Source organism: Syngnathus scovelli, chromosome 9, assembly GCF_024217435.2.
Source record: "Syngnathus scovelli strain Florida chromosome 9, RoL_Ssco_1.2, whole genome shotgun sequence".
Taxonomy (NCBI): Eukaryota; Metazoa; Chordata; class Actinopteri; order Syngnathiformes; family Syngnathidae; genus Syngnathus; species Syngnathus scovelli.
This window is the reverse complement of record NC_090855.1, coordinates 2,324,931-2,344,386: the sequence shown is the minus strand read 5'-3', so window position 1 is coordinate 2,344,386 and position 19,456 is coordinate 2,324,931. Positions and strand designations below refer to the sequence as shown.

At 42.0% G+C, this 19,456-nt stretch overlaps 3 protein-coding genes across 3 annotated transcripts; 1 reads left to right on the top strand and 2 right to left on the bottom strand.

Annotated features, from left to right (window-relative positions):
* Positions 1–1,845: 1,845 nt before the first annotated feature.
* vwde (von Willebrand factor D and EGF domains) lies at positions 1,846–7,481 on the top strand. Its single transcript, XM_049729710.2, has 19 exons — positions 1,846–2,328; positions 2,903–3,081; positions 3,175–3,406; positions 3,659–3,897; positions 3,967–4,056; positions 4,179–4,398; positions 4,465–4,602; positions 4,681–4,845; positions 4,970–5,191; positions 5,446–5,541; positions 5,638–5,733; positions 5,811–5,906; positions 6,119–6,214; positions 6,295–6,390; positions 6,469–6,564; positions 6,638–6,733; positions 6,799–6,894; positions 6,964–7,061; positions 7,128–7,481. Exons 1-19 carry the CDS (start codon positions 1,869–1,871, stop codon positions 7,140–7,142), a joined length of 2,826 nt encoding a protein of 941 aa, XP_049585667.1. The 5' UTR covers positions 1,846–1,868; the 3' UTR covers positions 7,143–7,481.
* A 13-nt stretch (positions 7,482–7,494) lies between these two features.
* seraf (Schwann cell-specific EGF-like repeat autocrine factor) lies at positions 7,495–9,548 on the bottom strand. The gene is made up of 5 exons (XM_049729704.2): positions 8,816–9,548; positions 8,283–8,378; positions 8,106–8,210; positions 7,823–7,918; positions 7,495–7,745 (listed from the first exon to the last, which is right to left on the bottom strand). The coding sequence occupies exons 1-5, from the start codon at positions 9,051–9,053 to the stop codon at positions 7,633–7,635; spliced, it is 648 nt and encodes a 215-aa protein (XP_049585661.1). The 5' UTR covers positions 9,054–9,548; the 3' UTR covers positions 7,495–7,632.
* Positions 9,549–11,282: 1,734 nt separating this feature from the next.
* Positions 11,283–14,566, bottom strand: tmem106ba (transmembrane protein 106Ba). The gene is made up of 8 exons (XM_049729696.2): positions 14,428–14,566; positions 13,367–13,582; positions 13,230–13,293; positions 12,993–13,152; positions 12,722–12,865; positions 12,390–12,439; positions 12,254–12,307; positions 11,283–12,130 (listed from the first exon to the last, which is right to left on the bottom strand). The coding sequence occupies exons 2-8, from the start codon at positions 13,566–13,568 to the stop codon at positions 12,019–12,021; spliced, it is 786 nt and encodes a 261-aa protein (XP_049585653.1). The 5' UTR covers positions 13,569–13,582; positions 14,428–14,566; the 3' UTR covers positions 11,283–12,018.
* Between the last annotated feature and the right edge of the window lie 4,890 nt (positions 14,567–19,456).

Sequence of the window (19,456 nt, the reverse complement as noted above, 5' to 3'; positions counted from 1 at the left end):
TCATAGCAACAGTCACCTTAGCTTACTAGCTTAGCAACCGGTCTTTAAGTGCGCATGCGTGCGTCCCTTCGCGTGTTTGTCTTTAAAATGATTGGTCCAGAAGAAGGAAGTGAGTGCAGCACATGTCTTCATTTGACAGCGCCTCCCAACCAAGTGATGGCCATTGTAAGTATTACCGCTGACTTTGGTAATATGTTTAATATAGAACATAAATGGATATTTAAAAGAAGTCCTGGGAATTGAAACAGGAGAAACATGTGGCAGCTGTAAGGTCCACAGGGATTTAATTCAAGGCCTGATCTTTGGGTGATTTTATATTTAGTGTATGAGTATTTGTGCACGTGCTCACAGATGGCGCATTGATGTCATGCAAAATATTCTACATATGCTTCAAGCATGTCCATGTTTATTTTTTTAGGATGTGGGTGTGTCAAATGATCAGCTGTGGTCACGTTTAACCCGGCGGCATGTAAATGACATCTAAACATAGCTCTTGAAATCAGCTGTAATGTCTCAATAGATCCGGTAGATGGCAGCATATTATATTACAAGTGTGCCAGTTCAGGCAGCAATTTGAATATCTTTTTTATATGGATGTTTTTGAAATGTGGGAGGAAGTGGAGATTTTTTTGTTACTGTCCAATGTTGGTGTAATATTTTTGTCCATTGTGTGTATGTGGGGGGGGCATGTTTGTCAATTTTGGGAAGACATTTGCATATTTGTAGGATTGTTTTTCTTCTGAGTTTTTTTTAATTGTGGGAGTGTTTTTGTAAGAATTATTGTTGGGCTAATATATGGATCCCCCCCCCCCACCGTTGCACGCCCCTGCTTATAGTCCTGCATTTGTATCTGTCAAGCAGACGACTCCATTAACAGCAAGCAGTTTGAAGTGAGCTGTATCTCATCAGTCCATTTTGTTCGCCCGAAGATGAAGTGTTGGAATGTACAAGTCAGTAAAACAAGCAAGCGCTGGATAAACGCAGCTACTCCTTGAGTAGATGACTCAAGTTGACAACCACCTCCCTGTGCAGCAACGCTAAGGTGCCTGGCTGTCTTGTAGGCCGCGTGAGGAATAGAACCCCCTCCGCTCACTCGTAAATCTCTTCGGACCGTCGGCACGGCGGGCGCCTGGAATAGACATCGAGTCAGCCAGTTTCTCACAGCTTCCTTGTGCCTGGCCTTGCTCAACCCCGACATTAAATGGGAATTGGCCTCTTGAATGGAAAAGTGTTGCTGTATTTTTCTCTGATTGCAATCACAAGAGAAATGACCTTCGTGACCCCAGCATTATTAATGGGATACAATTACTCAGCTGGAATGCACATTAATTACATACAACATAAAAGTTTATCCATTTTTGTGCATTATTTTGTTATTGTTTTTTTTGGTATAGGATTTCTGCATAGGATTTTTTGCCATTTTTGTGAAGCTTTCATTTATGGAGGGAATATTGTGCATTGTGAGTTTTTGTCAGCATTGTGGGAAATTAGGTCAAATGTGATTTTTGGTGGTTTCTGTTAAACTTCTTTATGTCCATTTTATTTGACTTGGTCTATTTGTGTAGATTTCTTGTCCAATTTTGCCAGTCTTGAACTTTAGTGCACTTTGGATTATTTTTCGTAAGAAGTCTTTTTATGAGCAATATAAGTGTAAGAATTTGTCAGTTTTGTGAGCATTTATTTTTGGATCGTTGTGGTAATTATGAGTGGATACTTTGGATTTTCTTGTGCATATTTTGATTTTGTGAGAGAACAAATTCAGCTCCCTGCTGTTGTGTTGGCGCAGGTCTGTGGGAAAAAAAAAGGCTGCAATTTGATACAGTTACAGGGTCCAAGTATTTGACTCAAACCGCTGAGGACCCCGATTAATGTTTTTGTCTGATTCTAATCGGCTTGACGGACTTGGGTCAAATCATGAAGTCATAAATTGTTGTTCTCCGTCAGCAGCTTCCAATCATCTGGGAAGACTTTACAGATACAATCAGTACTTTTATTTTTTTTTCCACACAAGTAGCATACCTGTACATGGGCATCAGCGGTGTCCCCACTCCCGCCCCTCCTGGCGCTCCGATCGCGGGGAGCCTGACGCAGTGAGCTCAGCCTACCTCCAGGCTGCAGTCCGGGGACACCGAAGCCGGACTCCCACTTCCACCGAGAGACGAGAACGCTGCAAAATGCGGGGGATGAGGAGGGGGACGGAGGCTGCGGAAGGATTTACCTCGACCGGAACCAAATTGAGAAGCAGGACGAGCCTTGGAGTTGGGACGCTTGTCACAGTTGTGTCGTGCGTCGCGCTTGCGCTCCCCTACGCAGTGCGCGCGCAAACGGGTACGTTCTGCGCACTTCTTCTAGCAGCCGCATCTTCTTAAACTGGGACAATTTTAGGCCGTTTAGAAGATATACTTCCAGTTTTGCGTGACTAAAAAAGTGATTGAAAGCCATTAACTTGAACTTAATCCATAAAATAAGCGTGTTGAGGTTTTGGTTGTCCCGCCAGTAGATGTGATAAAAATACTTGTAGACACTTAAATTGACGTAGGATACTTATGGAAAAAAAATATTGATTACCTGTAAATGGAAAGTAATTTAGCACAAAGACTATAATGTACAAAAGTAAAAATCCAATTAAAAAAAAGTTATTTAAGTGCGGTCAAGTGAGGACAGGCGCAAGTGTGGTCATGTGACACGCCATCTCCATTAGGTCTCTTCTGCCTGTCAGTCACCTTTCATTGGGGTCTTTCCTACATCTATCCATTTTATTTAGCATTATTTTAAGATTTTTCATGGGGATTGATTATTTGAGTTAAACTCAAAAGTTCATGATTTTTACCATGAATTGTTCTCACATCTACCAAATGAAGAGTTGTTCCATGTATTGATCCATCCACCACTCCTTTTCTAGCACTCCCACCCGAGTGCACTCCAGGAGGCCACGGGGTCCTACAGAACCCGTACCGCAGCACAACCTTCAGCTCCAGTTGGCTCCAGCGGGACTTTGTCTGTGACCATTCACTGACCCCCGGCTGGTACCAGTTCCAAATGTTCGACAAGCCGGCCAGCATGCCCACCCAGTGTGTGGAGGTATGGAGTCTCATCCATCTATTAAGTAGCAGACTTTTATAATGGCTGCTTGAAACCAAAATGGCTGGATTTTTTTCTTTCTGCTTGTGTCAGGTGAACCACTGCGGGACCCAAGCTCCGGTGTGGTTATCTCTGGGAGAAGGCGAGTCGCTGCCGGGTCCTCTGGAGCTTCGGCGTTTGACCGCCTGCGCCGCCTGGCAGTTGTTCCCGAGCAGCAGCAAGGAATGCTGCCTGTTCCGAATCCCGGTGTCCGTGCGCAACTGTGGAGGATTCTACGTTTATTTGCTGCAGCCCACTCAAGGATGCATGGGGTACTGTGCACAAGGTACAGTGCATCTGTAAATATGGCTGCACAAAGGAGATATAAAAATGAAATGGACAAAAGTAGTCAATGTCCTTGTTGCAGTAATTCAGAATTTCCTCTCTTCTTGCAGAAATGACCTCCACGTCACCTTTGACCTGCGAGCACGGTGAGGTCAACATAGACGGAACATGTACAAGTGAGGACCTTCCTGATTGTAAGTTAAAACAATACATTTGGATACTTTCCTCATTTTTTCCTCTTTATTGACATCAGTCGAGCAGCCTGCCGCTCCATCCGAGCCCATAATTGCTCCCGAGTGGATAGCGGGCAGCGTGCATCTCAAGTGCAGCTTCTCCCACAGCTCCAACAAGTCTAGCAGCTCACTCGGCCACGTGGTGGCCTGGTTTCGAACCTCACCTCAGGGCACGCGAGAGGAGCTCAAGCGGGAGACCACCATCCAGACGTGGGCTCTTATCGAGCTGGATGGCTTCAACCTCCGTATGGAGGACAAGGTCAGGCCTCACTCAATCAATCAATGAGAATGAAAGAAGTCAGTAATTTTTTAAAATATCTTCTCTCAGATTTACTGCTCCGTCTACAGCTTCTCTTTGGACTCTCCAGACGTCCACAGTGCTTCAGTGGAAAGTCCAGAGTTCTTTGCTGGGACTCAGGTCATTTTATATATATATTTTTTGTAGTTGCTTAATTTAATTTAATTTAATTTAATTTAATTTATTTTATTTTATTTTATTTTATTTTATTTTATTTTATTTTATTTTATTTTATTCATAAGGCTTTGGTACGTCCGTGTGAGTGCGTGAACGGTGGCTGGTGCGTGAGCGACGTCAACACCACAGCCGGCAGCGGCAACTACACGTGCTCCTGCCCGGGTGGGTTCAAAGGTCACCGCTGCGAGGTCAACGTGGACGACTGCAAACCCAACCCTTGCAGGTTGGGACACTGCGTGGACGGACCCGACTCCTTTTCGTGCATCTGCCCGGACGGAATGACAGGTAATCAAGTCGAGTTAATTTACAGCAAACGTGGATTTGGATTTTATTTTTGTGATGTGCGCTCAGGTGTAACGTGTCGAGAAGATGTGAACGAGTGCGTTTCTCAGCCGTGCTACCCCGGGGTGGACTGTACCAACACGCTGGGCTCCTTCTCCTGTGGACTCTGTCCTAGTGGATACGTTGGCGACGGCGTTGTGTGCACTCGTTAGTCCTCCTGGATTCTATACTAGCATTTGTTTTGATTTTGGTTGAAAAAATTAAATCGCATTTTATCCTTCAAAGCGACCGGTACCCCCGTGAGAGTGGCGCCCCCACCTTCACCCTGCTCCCTCAGACCTTGCCACCCCGGTGTCCAGTGCTTCCAGAGCACCCATGTGGCGGCAGGCTATGTCTGTGGACCCTGCCCGCCTGGTCTCCATGGCAACGGGACCACTTGCATGCCATCGGGTAAGGATGCATTTTTTTAAAATATTTTATTTAATTGAATCTCGACATCATTCATTTGCATTCTCTCAATTATGTTTTATGCTTTCTTTACAAGTCATTTTTTCTAACTTGCAGTGTTTTGCAGGTCAGGCGAGCGTCGTGGATGAACTTCCAAGCGGCAGACTGAATCCAGGCAGGGAGATGATGCGTGCCACCTTTTCCTCACCCAGACGGCTACCTGATAGATTCAGCAGACCTGAAGCCACCATCGCCAACCCACGAGGAGCTTCTTCTTCTTCTTTGTCTTCGGAGAGAAGCCCCGGAAGATGCCCACTTGGATACGCGGGTGATGGAATCACGTGCAAAGGTGGGATACAACAACCATAGACACACAGAAAAACATTTTTTTAGTATTATTTTTCAGTGGCTCTTATACATAACATTAAAATCTTAAATAATAATTTGATTAAAAATGTATTACATGTTAAAGTTGACCAAAATGTGCCTTTTTTTATATGGCTGACAATGAGAGAATTAAAAGTTAAATACAACTGAACTCAGCAGTGATTCTCGGGTGTACCACAAGAGGGAGCCAACTTACACCATTTTGCTGTTGTCCAGCTGTGTGCAGGTTTCAGTGCGGAAAGAACATGGAGTGCACGCAACCCAACACGTGCACCTGCAAGGACGGATACACCGGATACAACTGTCACATGGGTATGTAAGTAAGTGTGAGAGAGAAAGAAACACACACGAGTGTTTCAGCCTATTTTTTTTTTTTAATTCTTTGCTCCTTCGTACATGCCATTCAAGCCATTTGCCGGCCCGACTGCAAGAACCGAGGCAAATGTGTGCGTCCTAACGTGTGCGAATGTCCCCTGGGTTACGGTGGACCCACGTGCGAGGAAGGTAACATCACAACATGCGTGAGGAGCTTTTATCATCTATTCTTACATCTTTTTTTTTTTTTTGTGGCGATCAAATAGCAAACTGCGAGCCGCCGTGTCAACACGGAGGCACGTGTCTTGCCAGGAACCTTTGCACGTGCTCCTATGGCTACGTGGGTCCAAGATGTCAAATCAGTGAGAGATTTTGTAAATTAATTTTCTGTCCTGAATTGAGAGTAAAATTACTTTTAGACGTTTTTTTTTTTTTTTCCTGCAGTGTTCTGAAAATATTTCATATTTTTTCCTCCTCAAAGTTACAAATTTACCCTCCCAATTGAATGTTTTTTTTTTTTTTTTTAAATATTTCAACTTTGTATCCAGGTAGAATTATGCCATGTGTGTGTCAGTGGTGTGTAACAGGCATTGTGAAAACGGCGGCGAATGCGTTTCTCCTGACGTGTGCAAATGCAAACCAGGCTGGAATGGACCCACGTGCAACACAGGTATGACGCAACACAACACACACTTAGCAATAATTACATTAATCATAATAATAGTGATGCCTTTGTGTGTGTGTGTGTAGCTGAGTGCAGTCCAGTGTGTCTGAATGGAGGAACGTGCATCAAACCAAACGTGTGCGCTTGTCCCGGCGGATTCTACGGCTCACAGTGTCAAATTGGTGACGAACAAAATCAGTCTTTTCAAAGTTTTGACTTTTGAATAATTCAAGTGACATAAGCCTGTGTGTGTGTGTTAGCTGTGTGCAGCCCGCCTTGCAAGAACGGAGGTCAATGCATGCGGAACAACGTGTGTTCATGTCCCGAAGGCTACACGGGGAAACGATGTCAAAGGAGTGAGTCTCTCACACACACACACACACACACACACTTATTATATCCAAACGTTAATATGTTTGTGTGTTCCAGGTGTGTGCGAGCCCACATGTATGAACAGCGGCAAATGTGTGGGGGCCAACACGTGTTCGTGTACATCAGGCTGGAGGGGAAACAGATGTAACATACGTACGTAAGATGATATGAAATAAATAGCATTAATAATAATAATACAAATTATTTTGTTGTTTTAGCCGTGTGTTTGCAAAAGTGTAAAAACGGAGGCGAGTGCGTGGGGCCCAACACGTGCCACTGTCCCGCCGGCTGGGAGGGCCTGCAGTGTCAAACACGTGAGTCACATGATATAAATCAAATATTTATAAATAATATCGTTTGGCTGATATTTGCTGTGTAAATAGCCGTGTGCCGACAGCGCTGCCTGAACGGGGGGCGCTGCGTGCTGCCTGACTACTGCTACTGTCGGAGGGGCTACAAGGGTTTCACATGCGCCGTTCAGGTCAGTAGAAAAGTAGATGGTGGGCTTCATCCATCTTATCGTGATGTACTTTTGTGTGTTTCGCAGGTCTCGCAAGCCTGAAGTGAAGGAAAAAGACAGGGAGTGTGTGGATACCAGTATGTGTAGATTGACAAATGTCGCCGCCTTGTGGGGACTTGATGTATTGCTTTTGTCTTTTTAGTTCCCCTTACTGTCCTCTACCTCATATGAAAGCTTTTTTTTTTTTTTTTAAGTCACATTGCATGGCTCCTCCATGCCCCTACCCAAAATTATTTGACAAATATATACATTAGTAAATATTTGGATTTTATTATTAGTAGTATCATGACTTATACGCTATTGTTTATACTTGCTTTTGTTTATTAGCGCACCTGAGAGTATCTGTGATTGTTATTAAATGGAAATATATTGTAAGAAAAATATGACTAAAGAATTGTTTTTTCCTTTAAATGTTTTTATTACTCCATTTAATGACACAAAGTACAATTCATACACAGAAAGACAACGCAAGCCGTATTTGTACAATAAAAATGAGAATAAATGAGAAGTAAGTCAAGTGGACTGTCGGGCCCTAGTGGCGCCTCTTCTTTTCCTCACAGCGAGGCCCCAAGAAGGGGAGACGGCAGCGGCATTTGTTCGGTGAAATGCATTTTCCTCCATTCAGGCATCGCCGAGTGCACTCGGCTGCAACACACAGGGTTAAATAATAAACATTACCTTTGCTTTTAACAAAGTTTCAAATCAAGCCTCGACGAACTCACCGATGTGGCAGGCGCCCCCCAGCCATCCTTCAGGACAGCTGCAGATTCCAGGGGCCATGCAGACACCCCCATTTCTGCAACCTTGGGGGCAAATAGCTGACGGGAAACAAAGTGCAGGAACATTATTAGCAGCAGAAGTTTATGAAGAGTGAACCCCAGTTTGTCACAGGGGATATTTTAGTCCCTCCCACCACCGTGTCGAGCACCATTCGCCGCCTGGGAGCCAAGGTGGTAATGTAATTGGACCCGGGCCCATTAAAAAAAAGCAAAACAAAACACAAACCCTCTTGACATTTGGAGCCTGTCCAGCTGGAGGGACAAATACACTTGGCCACTCCGTTGACAGCGTTGCATTCACCGCCATTCCAGCAGCCGTCATTGCATGTCACTACACACACAAAGAATGTTTGTACAACTTCTTTTTGCATTTGTGTGACATTATATAATACTAAAATGATACCTTTGTGACAATATCTGCCTCCAAAGCCTGAGGGACATCTGCACTTTCCAGGACGAAGACACACACCTCCATTCTTACATTTGGGATAGCAGTTGGCTGCATGCACACAATTGAAAAAGCATTTTTTAAATATAGAATATATTCAATTATAACGTTGTGTCTAAGAGACGTTTAAAAAACGCACGTTTTGGACAAAAACAAATTGCTAAATCTAATTTGAATTAGATTGTCATTCGCGTTTTTTGATTGAAGAATTTTGATTGATTTTGTCAGTTGTACAAATAAAATCTGATTGTATTTTATGGGTTTGTTAAATTACAGCGTTGTTGTATATTTGAATACAACTTTATTTAAAAAAGCAATCATGGAACAAACTGAATTGACAGGCGACAATAATGGTTTAATCCGTTTAATTAAATCTGATTAAAAGTTTTGTATCTACAATAATTTCTCGAATTTTACTTTGTTCAAACAATCATTATTAAAATAAAATATGCAGGTGTCTAGAAGTTGTCGCGGAAGCATTTTCTCACCATACTGGCAGTTGTCCCCATCGTAACCGCGGCCGCACAGGCATGTGTTGTTGCGGATGCACACACCGGCGTGCTGGCACGGCGGCTCGCACGTCGCCTTCGGGTCAAAAACAAAGCCCAGTGCTACCCCCCGAGGAGCGTCCGAACGCGCCCAGCAAAGACTGCCACATAGACCGCAAAGCCACACCGCCAGAAGAAGAGCCGCCGTGGCCGGTCCCGGTGTCCCGAAAAAGCCCATGACTGACTCAAAGGAAGCAAGGGAAGTCCGCTAATGGCGAAATAGCACCGGAGGAGCTTCCCGCCACCCGGCAGCCTGCCCGGAGACAAGCGGGAGGTAAGTGTGGGGGGAAGCGGGCGTGGCCGCCTGACGGGAGGGTCCATGATGGTGGAGGTAAGAAACAACTTTTTTTTAACCTCCAACTTTTAACGTTAAGGAAAAGAAGTTATACCATAACCGAGGTTGTTAACTTATTTCATATCACCGACCGGCGTCCGCCATTAATTAGCCTTTTAGCTAGCTAGTTAGTAGCTACGTTTTCGCTATTAGCTTCATTAGCATTTTATGTCCTCCATCTCAGTAAATTATTATAATATTTCAAACTTAATGGCCAGTTCTAGATTCAAAATGTCACACATGGAACTTGTACGTTATGAAAAGTGATATTAAATTCATTAGAATTAACTTAATGGAATGAATTAACATCGCGAGGTTCATCTTCCGATTGAAGTTAGCATTAGCATTTGTCGTCACGTGACAAAAGTTAGCTATTTTAATAGAATTTTAAATAATATTAAATTTACGTCGTCTTTTACTCGTCTCATTCAAACAATCACAATAAGCACAACCAAGCAACAAAATTTCAGGCCAACAAATGCTTCAAGACTATTTCCTTTCCCTGGTTTCAAATTTTTTCAAACATTCTTAAAATTGTTGCTGTATCTTGAATTATGTAGATCAACTTAAGTCAAATAACTGAAAAAAGAACAGTTGTCAAAAGGGTCACTTAGTATAGGTTAGGTCCTAACTGTTATTTTGCCAACCTTTATTCAACATTCCAGACATCAGTAAACGTTTTTCAGTCTGACTTGATTTTGTGAAGAATGTCCCAAGTCGGAAAACAGTTTATGCAGACAAGCACACATGTGGAAAAGTCATTAGCAAATGCACAGGGAGAGGAAACGTAGATCTTATTTGATATATCTTATATGTTGGAGGTCATCTGGAGTGTCAACAACTGTCAGTGAGGGAATGTTGGGTCAATTTATGCATTTTTTTTTGTGTTATTGTTTCTGTGTAAATGTACAATTTGAATAACATTGGGATAAAATGAACACAGGTAAGTCTGAATTTAGAGAATTGTTGTGTTATTGTTTCTGTGTAAATGTTCAATTTGAATAACATTGAAATAAAATCAACACAGGTAAGTCTGAATTTAGAGAATTGTTGTGTTATTGTTTCTGTGTAAATGTACAATTTGATTAACATTGGGATAAAATCAACACAGGTAAGTCTGAATTTAGAGTTGTGTGCCTTCAACAATGAAACATCTTGGGTCGCTCTGAGTTCTACTGGAAGAGATGCAAGATATTTACCAGCAAGAAGAAGCAGTGAAGGTGCAGAGTTCACGTAAGTTGCTGTAAGTATATATTGTGAAGGTTTAGAATTACCACAGCTATGCTAATTTCAGTTTAGCCAGTTTACTGTATAGTGTCTCATGTTAGCACTAAGCTAGCAAATTTCACTAGGGGAAATAATGTGGTTTTCTTTGCGAGTTTAGAGTTTACATTTCAAATGTTTGAATGTATTTTTTTTTTGTAAAGTTCTACAATAAACCGACACTGGTAACTTGCAGAAATGCTTTAAAAAGTCAGTTTTTAATATACTTAAATTTGTTAACACTTTTTAGCAGTAATATATATATTTTTTAATGTAGTCTATACAGCAAATTTTATTTATCGTGAGTGGGCTTAGAATATTCGCTGTATTTGCGGTTGCTTTTTAAATTTTTGACCTACATACAATTTTGTGTGTTGTGCTTTTTTTCATGCATACGTGTGTTTCCATGTTACAGCAAGCTGTCTGATGAACAGGAAACGAAACGGCCGTGGTTTTGACGAGCAAAACAGATGGAAACATACTGCGATGCTCTGGAGACAGCTGGCGCGGTTTCTAGGTCGAGGAAGTTGTCGGAATAACTTGGACGCGGCGGCATGTAAATGCCACTGGGAGTTTGAATAAATGTAATAAATAAAAGTACATGATAGAATTTATGTGTGCCACATTTATATTCACCTTACTGTGCATCGATTAGTTGACTTTGTGTTATCCTTTATTATATGTCCTCAAACATTTTTTTTTATTGCAAATGTCTTCTTTTCCTAATATTTTTGAAGAACTAGTTTTTACAGTAGTCAATTATTTATAGGTCTACAGCGCCCCCTGTATTCCACAGACAGTACAACACAGTGAAAGGACAAAATATTTTATTTTAGGCCTTCCTTCTTTACAAAGTAACCTCGAATGTTATCCATCTTATTGTTTTTTTAAATAGCAAATGAAAGAATCCAATTAAGTTTATTTAACAACATGGTATCACAAGTTGCACAGAGCAGAGTCAAGAACGGAGGTCACCACAGATTCAGAAAATCAAGACAAAAATACATCCGCACTTCAGTTCATAATCAAGGTCCATTTTCATGTCTCATAACATACCCCATTGCCATTTGCAAAAATAGCAGATATTCATTACATCTTTTACTGCAATCACATTTGTGTTAAAATCACACTACAAAGAAATGCTGTTGAAATAATAGTAAATAAACAACAGCAAGGACTAAACACATGTCAAAATACAGCCAAAAGTAAAGAATCCAGTTAGGAAAAATATGAGGTGTCAACTAAACTGAAAGTACCTTTCTCCCTTAACTGACTTTTTTTTCAAAACAAAAATACTCGATGTTGAACCTAGAGCGTGAAAAGTGCTGAGGAAATTAGTGGTCCAGAACATACGATAGTCGGAGTGTGAACTATGCAAGCTTTTACTGTTAAAAGAACTTTTTCCAAACTAACGTTTTACTTTAACACACTGTTAATGCAAACAAGCAGCCGTGACGTACATGTCTTAAGAACGACATCTCCTTGGCTGCACTAACTAGCACTTCACCTAGTAAGACGAAGACTTTTGAAAGTTGGGCTGGTGTTCTTAGACCACGTGACCATGCAAGGTCGTGGTGTTCCCTCCACAGTCCACATACTGGTACATCTCCTGCGACACCTGCTCGGCGTGGCCAAAGTATGACGTGGTCACCGTTACCCTGGTTTATGGGAAAAAAAAACTCAGTAAGTCGCCTGTAAAGTAAATTTGTTTAATATCTGAAGATAATGAGTGAAAAATTCACTTCAGCAGTTCAACAAATAGTTGCTGAAGTCCTACTTACTGCATCATGACCACCATGTTGTGGACTCTGATGGACTGCAGCGTACAGTAGTCACTGCGGACGACGAGATAAACATCAGCACGTTGTGACCAAAGTCCATATAGCATAAAATGCACTCGGAGGAACATCAACTTACAACATGTAATTTAATTCGTCCGCAATCATAGTGGGAACGGTGTAGTCAATCTGGAAAACACAAACGCAGAGAATTTTCAACTTGTGGTTCAAAGGTGAGCAGATTAGAAAAGTTAACAATGTTGTTTTTAAGTCTCCCTTTCTATTTTAGTGGTTTGCACTAAGTCCAAAGTTTGCAGAAGCCCATCTGTGATCCATATGGATCAGGTGTCATATGACACAACAAACGCTGTGGCTGTACTGGACTGTCATTGTTGCTTTTGTCCGCTAGAGGGCGAGGGTTGACGCTTATTCTTGACTTGGCTATAATGCTTTTGTTGCACTGGTACACACCTGTCGCTGGTCCAGAGGTACGATGACCGTGCTGTTCTTGTTGAACTTGGCTTTGCCGATCACCGTCTTGGCAAACTCCACTTGGGCGGTGATGTTGGTGACCGATATGGCGTAATAGTTGTTATTCGTGATGTTCAGCATATTCTGGATGGTAGAGGACAACGGAGATATGAGAAATTGTGGCTGTTGAAACCCCAAATTCGCTGATGGTTGCTGGGAAACAGTTGCTAATTGTACTAAAGCAAATATTGACACAGCTGGACAATCGTACCGTAATGTTGAGATAGATGATCTGCCTCTCGCGATCGTAGGTCACGTAAGCCGACTTGACGCCCACGTATTCGACGTTGATGGTGCGAGGGAATAGGAAGAAGACGGCGAGGCTGGACAGCAGTAGGCAAACGCACACTGAGATGGTCACGTAGAGCTTCCTGCACACCAGATGAAAACCAAAATGAGACCTAGCCAACGACGCGTTTTTCCGCGCATCCGTACGAAAACAACTCACGTTCTGCTCGGCCTCAGCCTTTGGTCACTATAAGGAATCAGAGCTACCAGCTGATTTTCCTGACCTGGTCAATCATTAGGAAAACAATGAAAGCAGTTAGTGTTTGGTAGATTGTTGGGTAGATTTTTTTTTTTTACCTCGTGGGATGCGACCGGTCCCCTGACACGTGGGACAGGTCACGCTGTCCCGTCCAGTGAACTCCACATATGGAAAGTGTGAAACTTCTCCATTCTTTCCATCCTCCGGCACCGACGTCTCATCGTACTCGTCCGTATTTGCTGTCAATGCGTCCTGACTGATGTCTTTGTGCCTAGCCAGCAGTGACTGGGACTTCCCCATCGCTGACACCGTCACTATTTAAAAACCACATGCATAATGCCACAGATAGGTTAATTGCTGAACTATGCCCAACAAAATGGAGGTTAGTGGTTAGTTTCAATCTTCTCAAAAGTTGTGCGAACCATTTTTCCCAAGTGAATTAAAATCAGTATGACTCTGGTTCTACCATACGCTTGCTTAAAATGGTAAAAAGATTGGATGTTTAGCTTTAACTCAATACAACTTAAAAAAAGATGCATAAGATAGGATAAAAAAGCAATGTTTTTTTTCAAAATATGAATTTTAATTTTTATAATATATAATTTCAATATTCTATCGTTTCAGTCAGTTTTAATATATACAAAAAACGTTTTATTCCGACAGAAAACTCCTCTAAATTATTGATGATTCAGAAGACGAACACGAATGTTAATATTACATATTTATTCATTTCACAAGGTTAATTTTGATCTCATTTACGGGTGGTTTTGTAGGTGGGCCGTATCATGGTTCACCATTTCACGCATGTTTAACAACATGAAGCTTCGGACCCAGTCCGCCATACTGTTTGTTCCATATACCGTAGACGCGAGTGGGGAACACAAAGTCCCGGAAGCTTCAAATTCATTTCCACGCCCCAATTTCTATGCAGGCTTCAGTATTCAGTGACAAATGTGAGATGTTCACACAATAACCGTAACATTTTTGACGCTCTGGTGACATCGGCCAAATGAATTTCACGAGACAAACGCAGCAGGCTCGGTGGACGGACGGACGGCAGGCAATGCGTCACCGCAACAGTTTTTTTTGACAGATACTTTTGTTCGTCGCTGTTTTTGAAGAAGACAATTCCTGTCAAATCCGGTACGAACCGGCTCACCTGTGTCGTCGCTCTTTATTTTGCGGAATCTGCTGTCATGCGATCGCGCCGCCGGGTTTGTTGTGTTTCTAATCGGCAAGGGAGAACGAAGCGCTCCGGAACGCCCCCATCACTTCTCCGCATTGGTCAGAAGATACCAACACTCGTGACGTTGCATTTTAGCGCAATAGATTACGTTAAAAATCGACGGGTAAAAATGCGATAAAACCCTAACAATATATAAATAAGAGACTTTGAATTAATTAATTAGAATATTTTTAAGCCCCCCCCCCTCCGTCCATTTCCCCAACTGTATGACGAATATCAACATGTAACACCACGTAAATATAACAAAAGTATCATTGCATATAATGCGAATTTTTTATTAAATATTTATGATTTAAATGCGTGCAGAAATGTCAGTGTAAATGTTAATACATGTACTGCAGTTGGCACGGTTGTTTGCATCCATTGGGCCAGACGGTGGCAGTGTGCAACCATGCTTGACTGGCTCATTGTTTTGCGTAAACAATGTGTTTAACCTTTCTTGTACCCCGCACTAATTGAAATATTCAATTACAAAACCATAAATACATCACTTGGGGCAGGACAGATTATTTTAACTATTGTGAATTTCTGTTCGCAGGCCATTTGGCAGCCGCATGAAACATATGCTAAAAATAAAAATGCATTTTGGCCATCACAGTGACCTACTTGGCGACATCGTGGAGGTTGTTTTAATACTCGGGCTAAATGACAAGAATGGGCATTAAGCAGAGGCCGTAAATATCTTCCGGCTCGGACAGATTTACCATTTTTTCAGCAAATATGCTTTTAATGACGCAACGCTGGCACATTTGCAATGTTTTAACCGAATACTCTCGAGTTTCACTTTGATAGTTAGAAACATATTCATTTATGAATGGAGGAGCGGAACAGGCAAGCTCAGAGCAAATCTGCAGTGGCCGATATGCAAATGTCTTTGACTAAATGGTTCAGAAATCACCAGCAGCTATTTTAGAACATCAGCACTTAATTAAATAGATTTTATGAAAGGAATTGCCTCTCAGCCTCTATCTATAAGTTCTTTGAAATGGTGGCTAAAAAGAACCGCTTAATGGGTAAAATTAAATTAAAAATCTTCATTGTACTGCTACATTAAAGGAAAGTTTTGCATGTCACTTTAAGATCACTGAAAAATATTACTATATCACAGCTACATTTTTTTACTTCTTTGAGCTTCAGTAGTTAAAGAAAGTAATGCCCATGTATAAATATTTTTTGATCGGTCCTATTCCAAATGAATGTGTCAAGTCTTTCCACAGAGAATAGCCTGACAATGGAAAATCAGAATGCTTATTGCAATTGTCTGAAAGTATTATATCAAAGAAAGATGTGAAGAAACAACAAACACTTATAAGTAGTACTATTGTATTTTCACCAATAGATGGTGGAGTTGAGCTATGCTATTTCTGGTTTTACGCTTCCCATCTCGCCCATGTATTTGAACAGGAAATAGGCAAATTAAAATCATCGACGTTATTGGGTTAAAAAATAAAATCAATGTACAACAAGGACCATATAGCTCAAATGGGAAAGAATTCCATGTAGCCAATATGTATCTATTTAGGGTTAGGGTTAGGATTGATTGATTCTTAATCTATAAATTGCCCATTGTGAATTGCAAATAATAGTGTCACCCTCTGCATCAGACCAACACAGCAAGACCCAAAATGTTCACTGGCTATTTATTTCTGCTTAATATGTGGAACAAATCCAAATAAATTAAAATGTGTCTTTTTTGCGGAAGGGAGGTCATACGGTGTCAACCTGTGCAGCCATGTTGAACTTGTGTGTTAAAACGCAGCAGGACGTCCACTCACGCGCCACCAAACTGCGCTTGGACACTTCAGGGAGCAAATAGAGCGCAACAGGGGTGTGTGAATGCAATCATTCCAAGTACATCCGTCATGTTAGGTTGTCTCACGTATGACCTACAGCGTGCGTCGTCCCCCCCTTCGTATCCCCTTGACCAGATGGGCTCGCATCTGCCTAGCTCGGAATCTGGCAACCGTGGATCTTCTCAGGTCAGAAACATGGCTTAAAACTGGGCACTTATTGCAAACTACACCCTGAAGTGGGTGCCAGAGACTCGCAGGGCGGGTAATTGGAAGATTCCACTTGCCTTTGACACAAAGAAATAAGAATCGCCTTGCCTCAATGACTTACACTTGCACTGTCAGAGAGACCAAAGGATTGTCGAGATGAAGGCGTGTCACATCTTCAACTTGAGGCTGACAAGTCCTAGTCGTCGCCCGTTGACGGTCTACACGACAAATTGAACGTGACAGGCGGATGCGGCGACTCTGGCGGCTCTTGATCACCTTCTCATTTACCAAATTGATCAGGCAGCGCGAGAGGAAGTTGACTGGATTTTCATCATGTCAAAGAAACCTTGAGGGAAGAACGTCTCGTGTGGAAAGAAGGAAGGTTCGGTCATGGCAGGAAGACCTTCATCCTTCGGTTATGATGTTTAAGAGGCCCACTCGGAATTGCACCGATTTCTGCAAATACTCTTGACCTTACTTTTTTTCATATGGAATAACAAAGCTCCAGGAAATGTCATGTTATGATATTGACAAAGGAAAAAAATAGTGATTTTCACCAACTAGCTGTAGCTAGTTTCATAAATCCAAGACGTAATTTACCGTTTTGTTTTTTAAAAATATATTTCAATTTTATTCTAGTTCACAAACAAGTGTTTTTTTTTTTCAATTTTAGTTGGCTAATATTAATGAACTGTGACAACCTTACACAAAAAAACAACACAAGTAGTTCGTCAAGGAGCTCATGGAGTAATTTTAGCATCACGTGTGCATGAACCTTATGGGTGAACGCGAGGGTGGCGGAGTGCTTTGGGTTTGTTTGTCCCGGCTAAGAACCAGAACAACAGCACATTAATGGGCTTTACGTAAAAACACGCGTGTGCATGCCCAAACACAATAACTGCAGGCGGAAAGGCGAATAAAAAGTGTCTCTCTCGGTGAAACACACACACAAACACACACTCGCATGAACGTTCTTGCCTGTCAGATCATATTAGCATCAGGTCAGCATGCTTTTTTCTCAGCGTGTTGCTATGGCAGCACGGAGAGAGAGAGAAAAAAAATGTCAGTCAGTGATGACTGAATTGCTGCCTGTCACCGCTGCGCCCAATTTACGCTTCATTGGGCCTCGCATGCGATAAAATCAGTTTAACTTAAACACACGGATCAATGATGTTTTGCGCGTATTATTCATCTACTTTGTAGCTAACCGACTTCAAAGTCCAAGTTACAATAGTCATCCAAGTCTTGTTTCCAAAAGCAAAAATTAGAGTCAGGATTAATACGGCTACATCAAATAATTCATTCTGTTTGGCCCTGAAATAAATAAATAAAAAGTTTTGAACTCACTCACATGCATTTCCCCGAGGAGCCCCACAGGCTTATTTGCATCTACTTTTATTAGACCGAAATCAAAACAGTGGACTACGCAGGTCAAAACGTGCCAATAAAATTTACATCATGTTGCCAAGTTTTACATTTACAACACTGAGATGATTCACACCTCACCAAAATACTCAGAAGATGACAACTACTGTTGGCCATATCGCTGCACGCATGTTGTTGACTGCTGGCACAGAAGCAACTCTAGTGTGGAGCCCACTGAGAATTCTGGCAGGATGTGTAAAAATCTGCCATGTGGGTCAGTTTATATTTTACACCCCCCCTTCCCCTCCCAAATATTTGTCCTCCTGTATTTCCAGAGGCTTGACAGAGTGGCCGCTAAAAGCAGAAAGTGCACTGTACGTGACCTCGTTCTGCTCACCTCTCTCCCGCGCTCACTCGCTCTTTCTCTCGAAAAACACAAATTTATGTCATCGATTAAAATAATGGCACACTGTCCTACGATTTAATCTGGACATTAAAATACACCTACCCTACATCGCTTCACTTCTAGCACAGAGATTTGAACTAGTTCACTATTTCGTTGACCCGTTAGCATGCCGGTATTCCTACTCGTGTTCGGAAATGTCGTATATTTTCATTTTAATACATAAATCGGTATCCAGTCGTTCCCATAACGTTGCGTTGATGGAGCCAAGCGTCCCCCCCCCCCCCCTCCCATCTGGCACCAAATCCCCCTTTTTGTGTAACAACCACAACACAATCATATATTGTTTGAATGGTAATGTAATCAAACGAATCACAATAATCCCATGCGTGTTTCATACATGTCGTTCGCCCTCCGTTAATGTTAGGATTTAGCATGCTTTGTGGTCTTATATAAATACCTAAAGGGGATGTATAGATGAAATGATGCATTATCTACACTATGGCGGGATAGTCCAGCTGCTTATCAGGACAAGTGGGCAGGCAGCCGGATGTGCTTGTCGCGCAAAGACAGCCATGCCAAATGTGAATTATAAAAAAATATATATATATTACCAAGTACCGTGGTGCCTTGAGATAATTTTTTGCAACTCAAATCACTCACAACTCCAAAACGACAATTAATGACATCATCGGAGAGATGAGACGATTCAATTTCCATCGACTTAAAACATCTGAAGTCATGAGACCCCGTTCACACATTCCACCCTGTCCTAGTTTCTTCAACCTGCTGACAGAGACAAAGATGTGATCTTGGCTAAAATCAGTGTGAAGTTCATTTTATTCATTTATCCAGGCCGATTTAAAGCGATCCGCCCCAAATTCAGACGTGCTCGTCCCGCTAGGCTAGGATATGCGCTCACGCACTCCAAGTATTGCACGACAGATTTGACATAATCCCACCGACAGATGGGTTAGAGCTCATATCCTCCGTCTTAGAACACCAGCACGGCACACTCGTCCTACAACACTGCAGACAAAGTTTGATTTAAAATTGGGCTTCTATTTTTTATTTTTTTTTTGTATGCATGTAATCCCGCTATGAGATGTGGGTAAAAACAGAACTTCCTCGTGGGATTTTCACGGATTTACGCATCAGATGCCGGGGGGGGATC

What these genes read in the sequence shown, in the direction of transcription:
- vwde (XM_049729710.2), top strand. Translation starts at nt 1,869, where the DNA reads ATGTTTTTGTCTGATTCTAATCGGCTTGACGGACTTGGGTCAAATCAT. An exon ending in GGGTCCAAGATGTCAAATCA is followed by an intron (nt 5,907 to 6,118) that starts GTGAGAGATTTT and finishes TGTGTGTGTCAG; the next exon opens with TGGTGTGTAACAGGCATTGT. An exon ending in TGGACCCACGTGCAACACAG is followed by an intron (nt 6,215 to 6,294) that starts GTATGACGCAAC and finishes GTGTGTGTGTAG; the next exon opens with CTGAGTGCAGTCCAGTGTGT.
- seraf (XM_049729704.2), bottom strand. Translation starts at nt 9,053, where the DNA reads ATGGGCTTTTTCGGGACACCGGGACCGGCCACGGCGGCTCTTCTTCTG. An exon ending in TGGGGACAACTGCCAGTATG is followed by an intron (nt 8,379 to 8,815) that starts GTGAGAAAATGC and finishes GTGTGCATGCAG; the next exon opens with CCAACTGCTATCCCAAATGT. An exon ending in GGGGGGCGCCTGCCACATCG is followed by an intron (nt 7,746 to 7,822) that starts GTGAGTTCGTCG and finishes TGTGTGTTGCAG; the next exon opens with CCGAGTGCACTCGGCGATGC.
- tmem106ba (XM_049729696.2), bottom strand. Translation starts at nt 13,568, where the DNA reads ATGGGGAAGTCCCAGTCACTGCTGGCTAGGCACAAAGACATCAGTCAG. An exon ending in GACCGGTCGCATCCCACGAG is followed by an intron (nt 13,294 to 13,366) that starts GTAAAAAAAAAA and finishes ATGATTGACCAG; the next exon opens with GTCAGGAAAATCAGCTGGTA. An exon ending in AGGCTGAGGCCGAGCAGAAC is followed by an intron (nt 13,153 to 13,229) that starts GTGAGTTGTTTT and finishes TCTGGTGTGCAG; the next exon opens with GAAGCTCTACGTGACCATCT.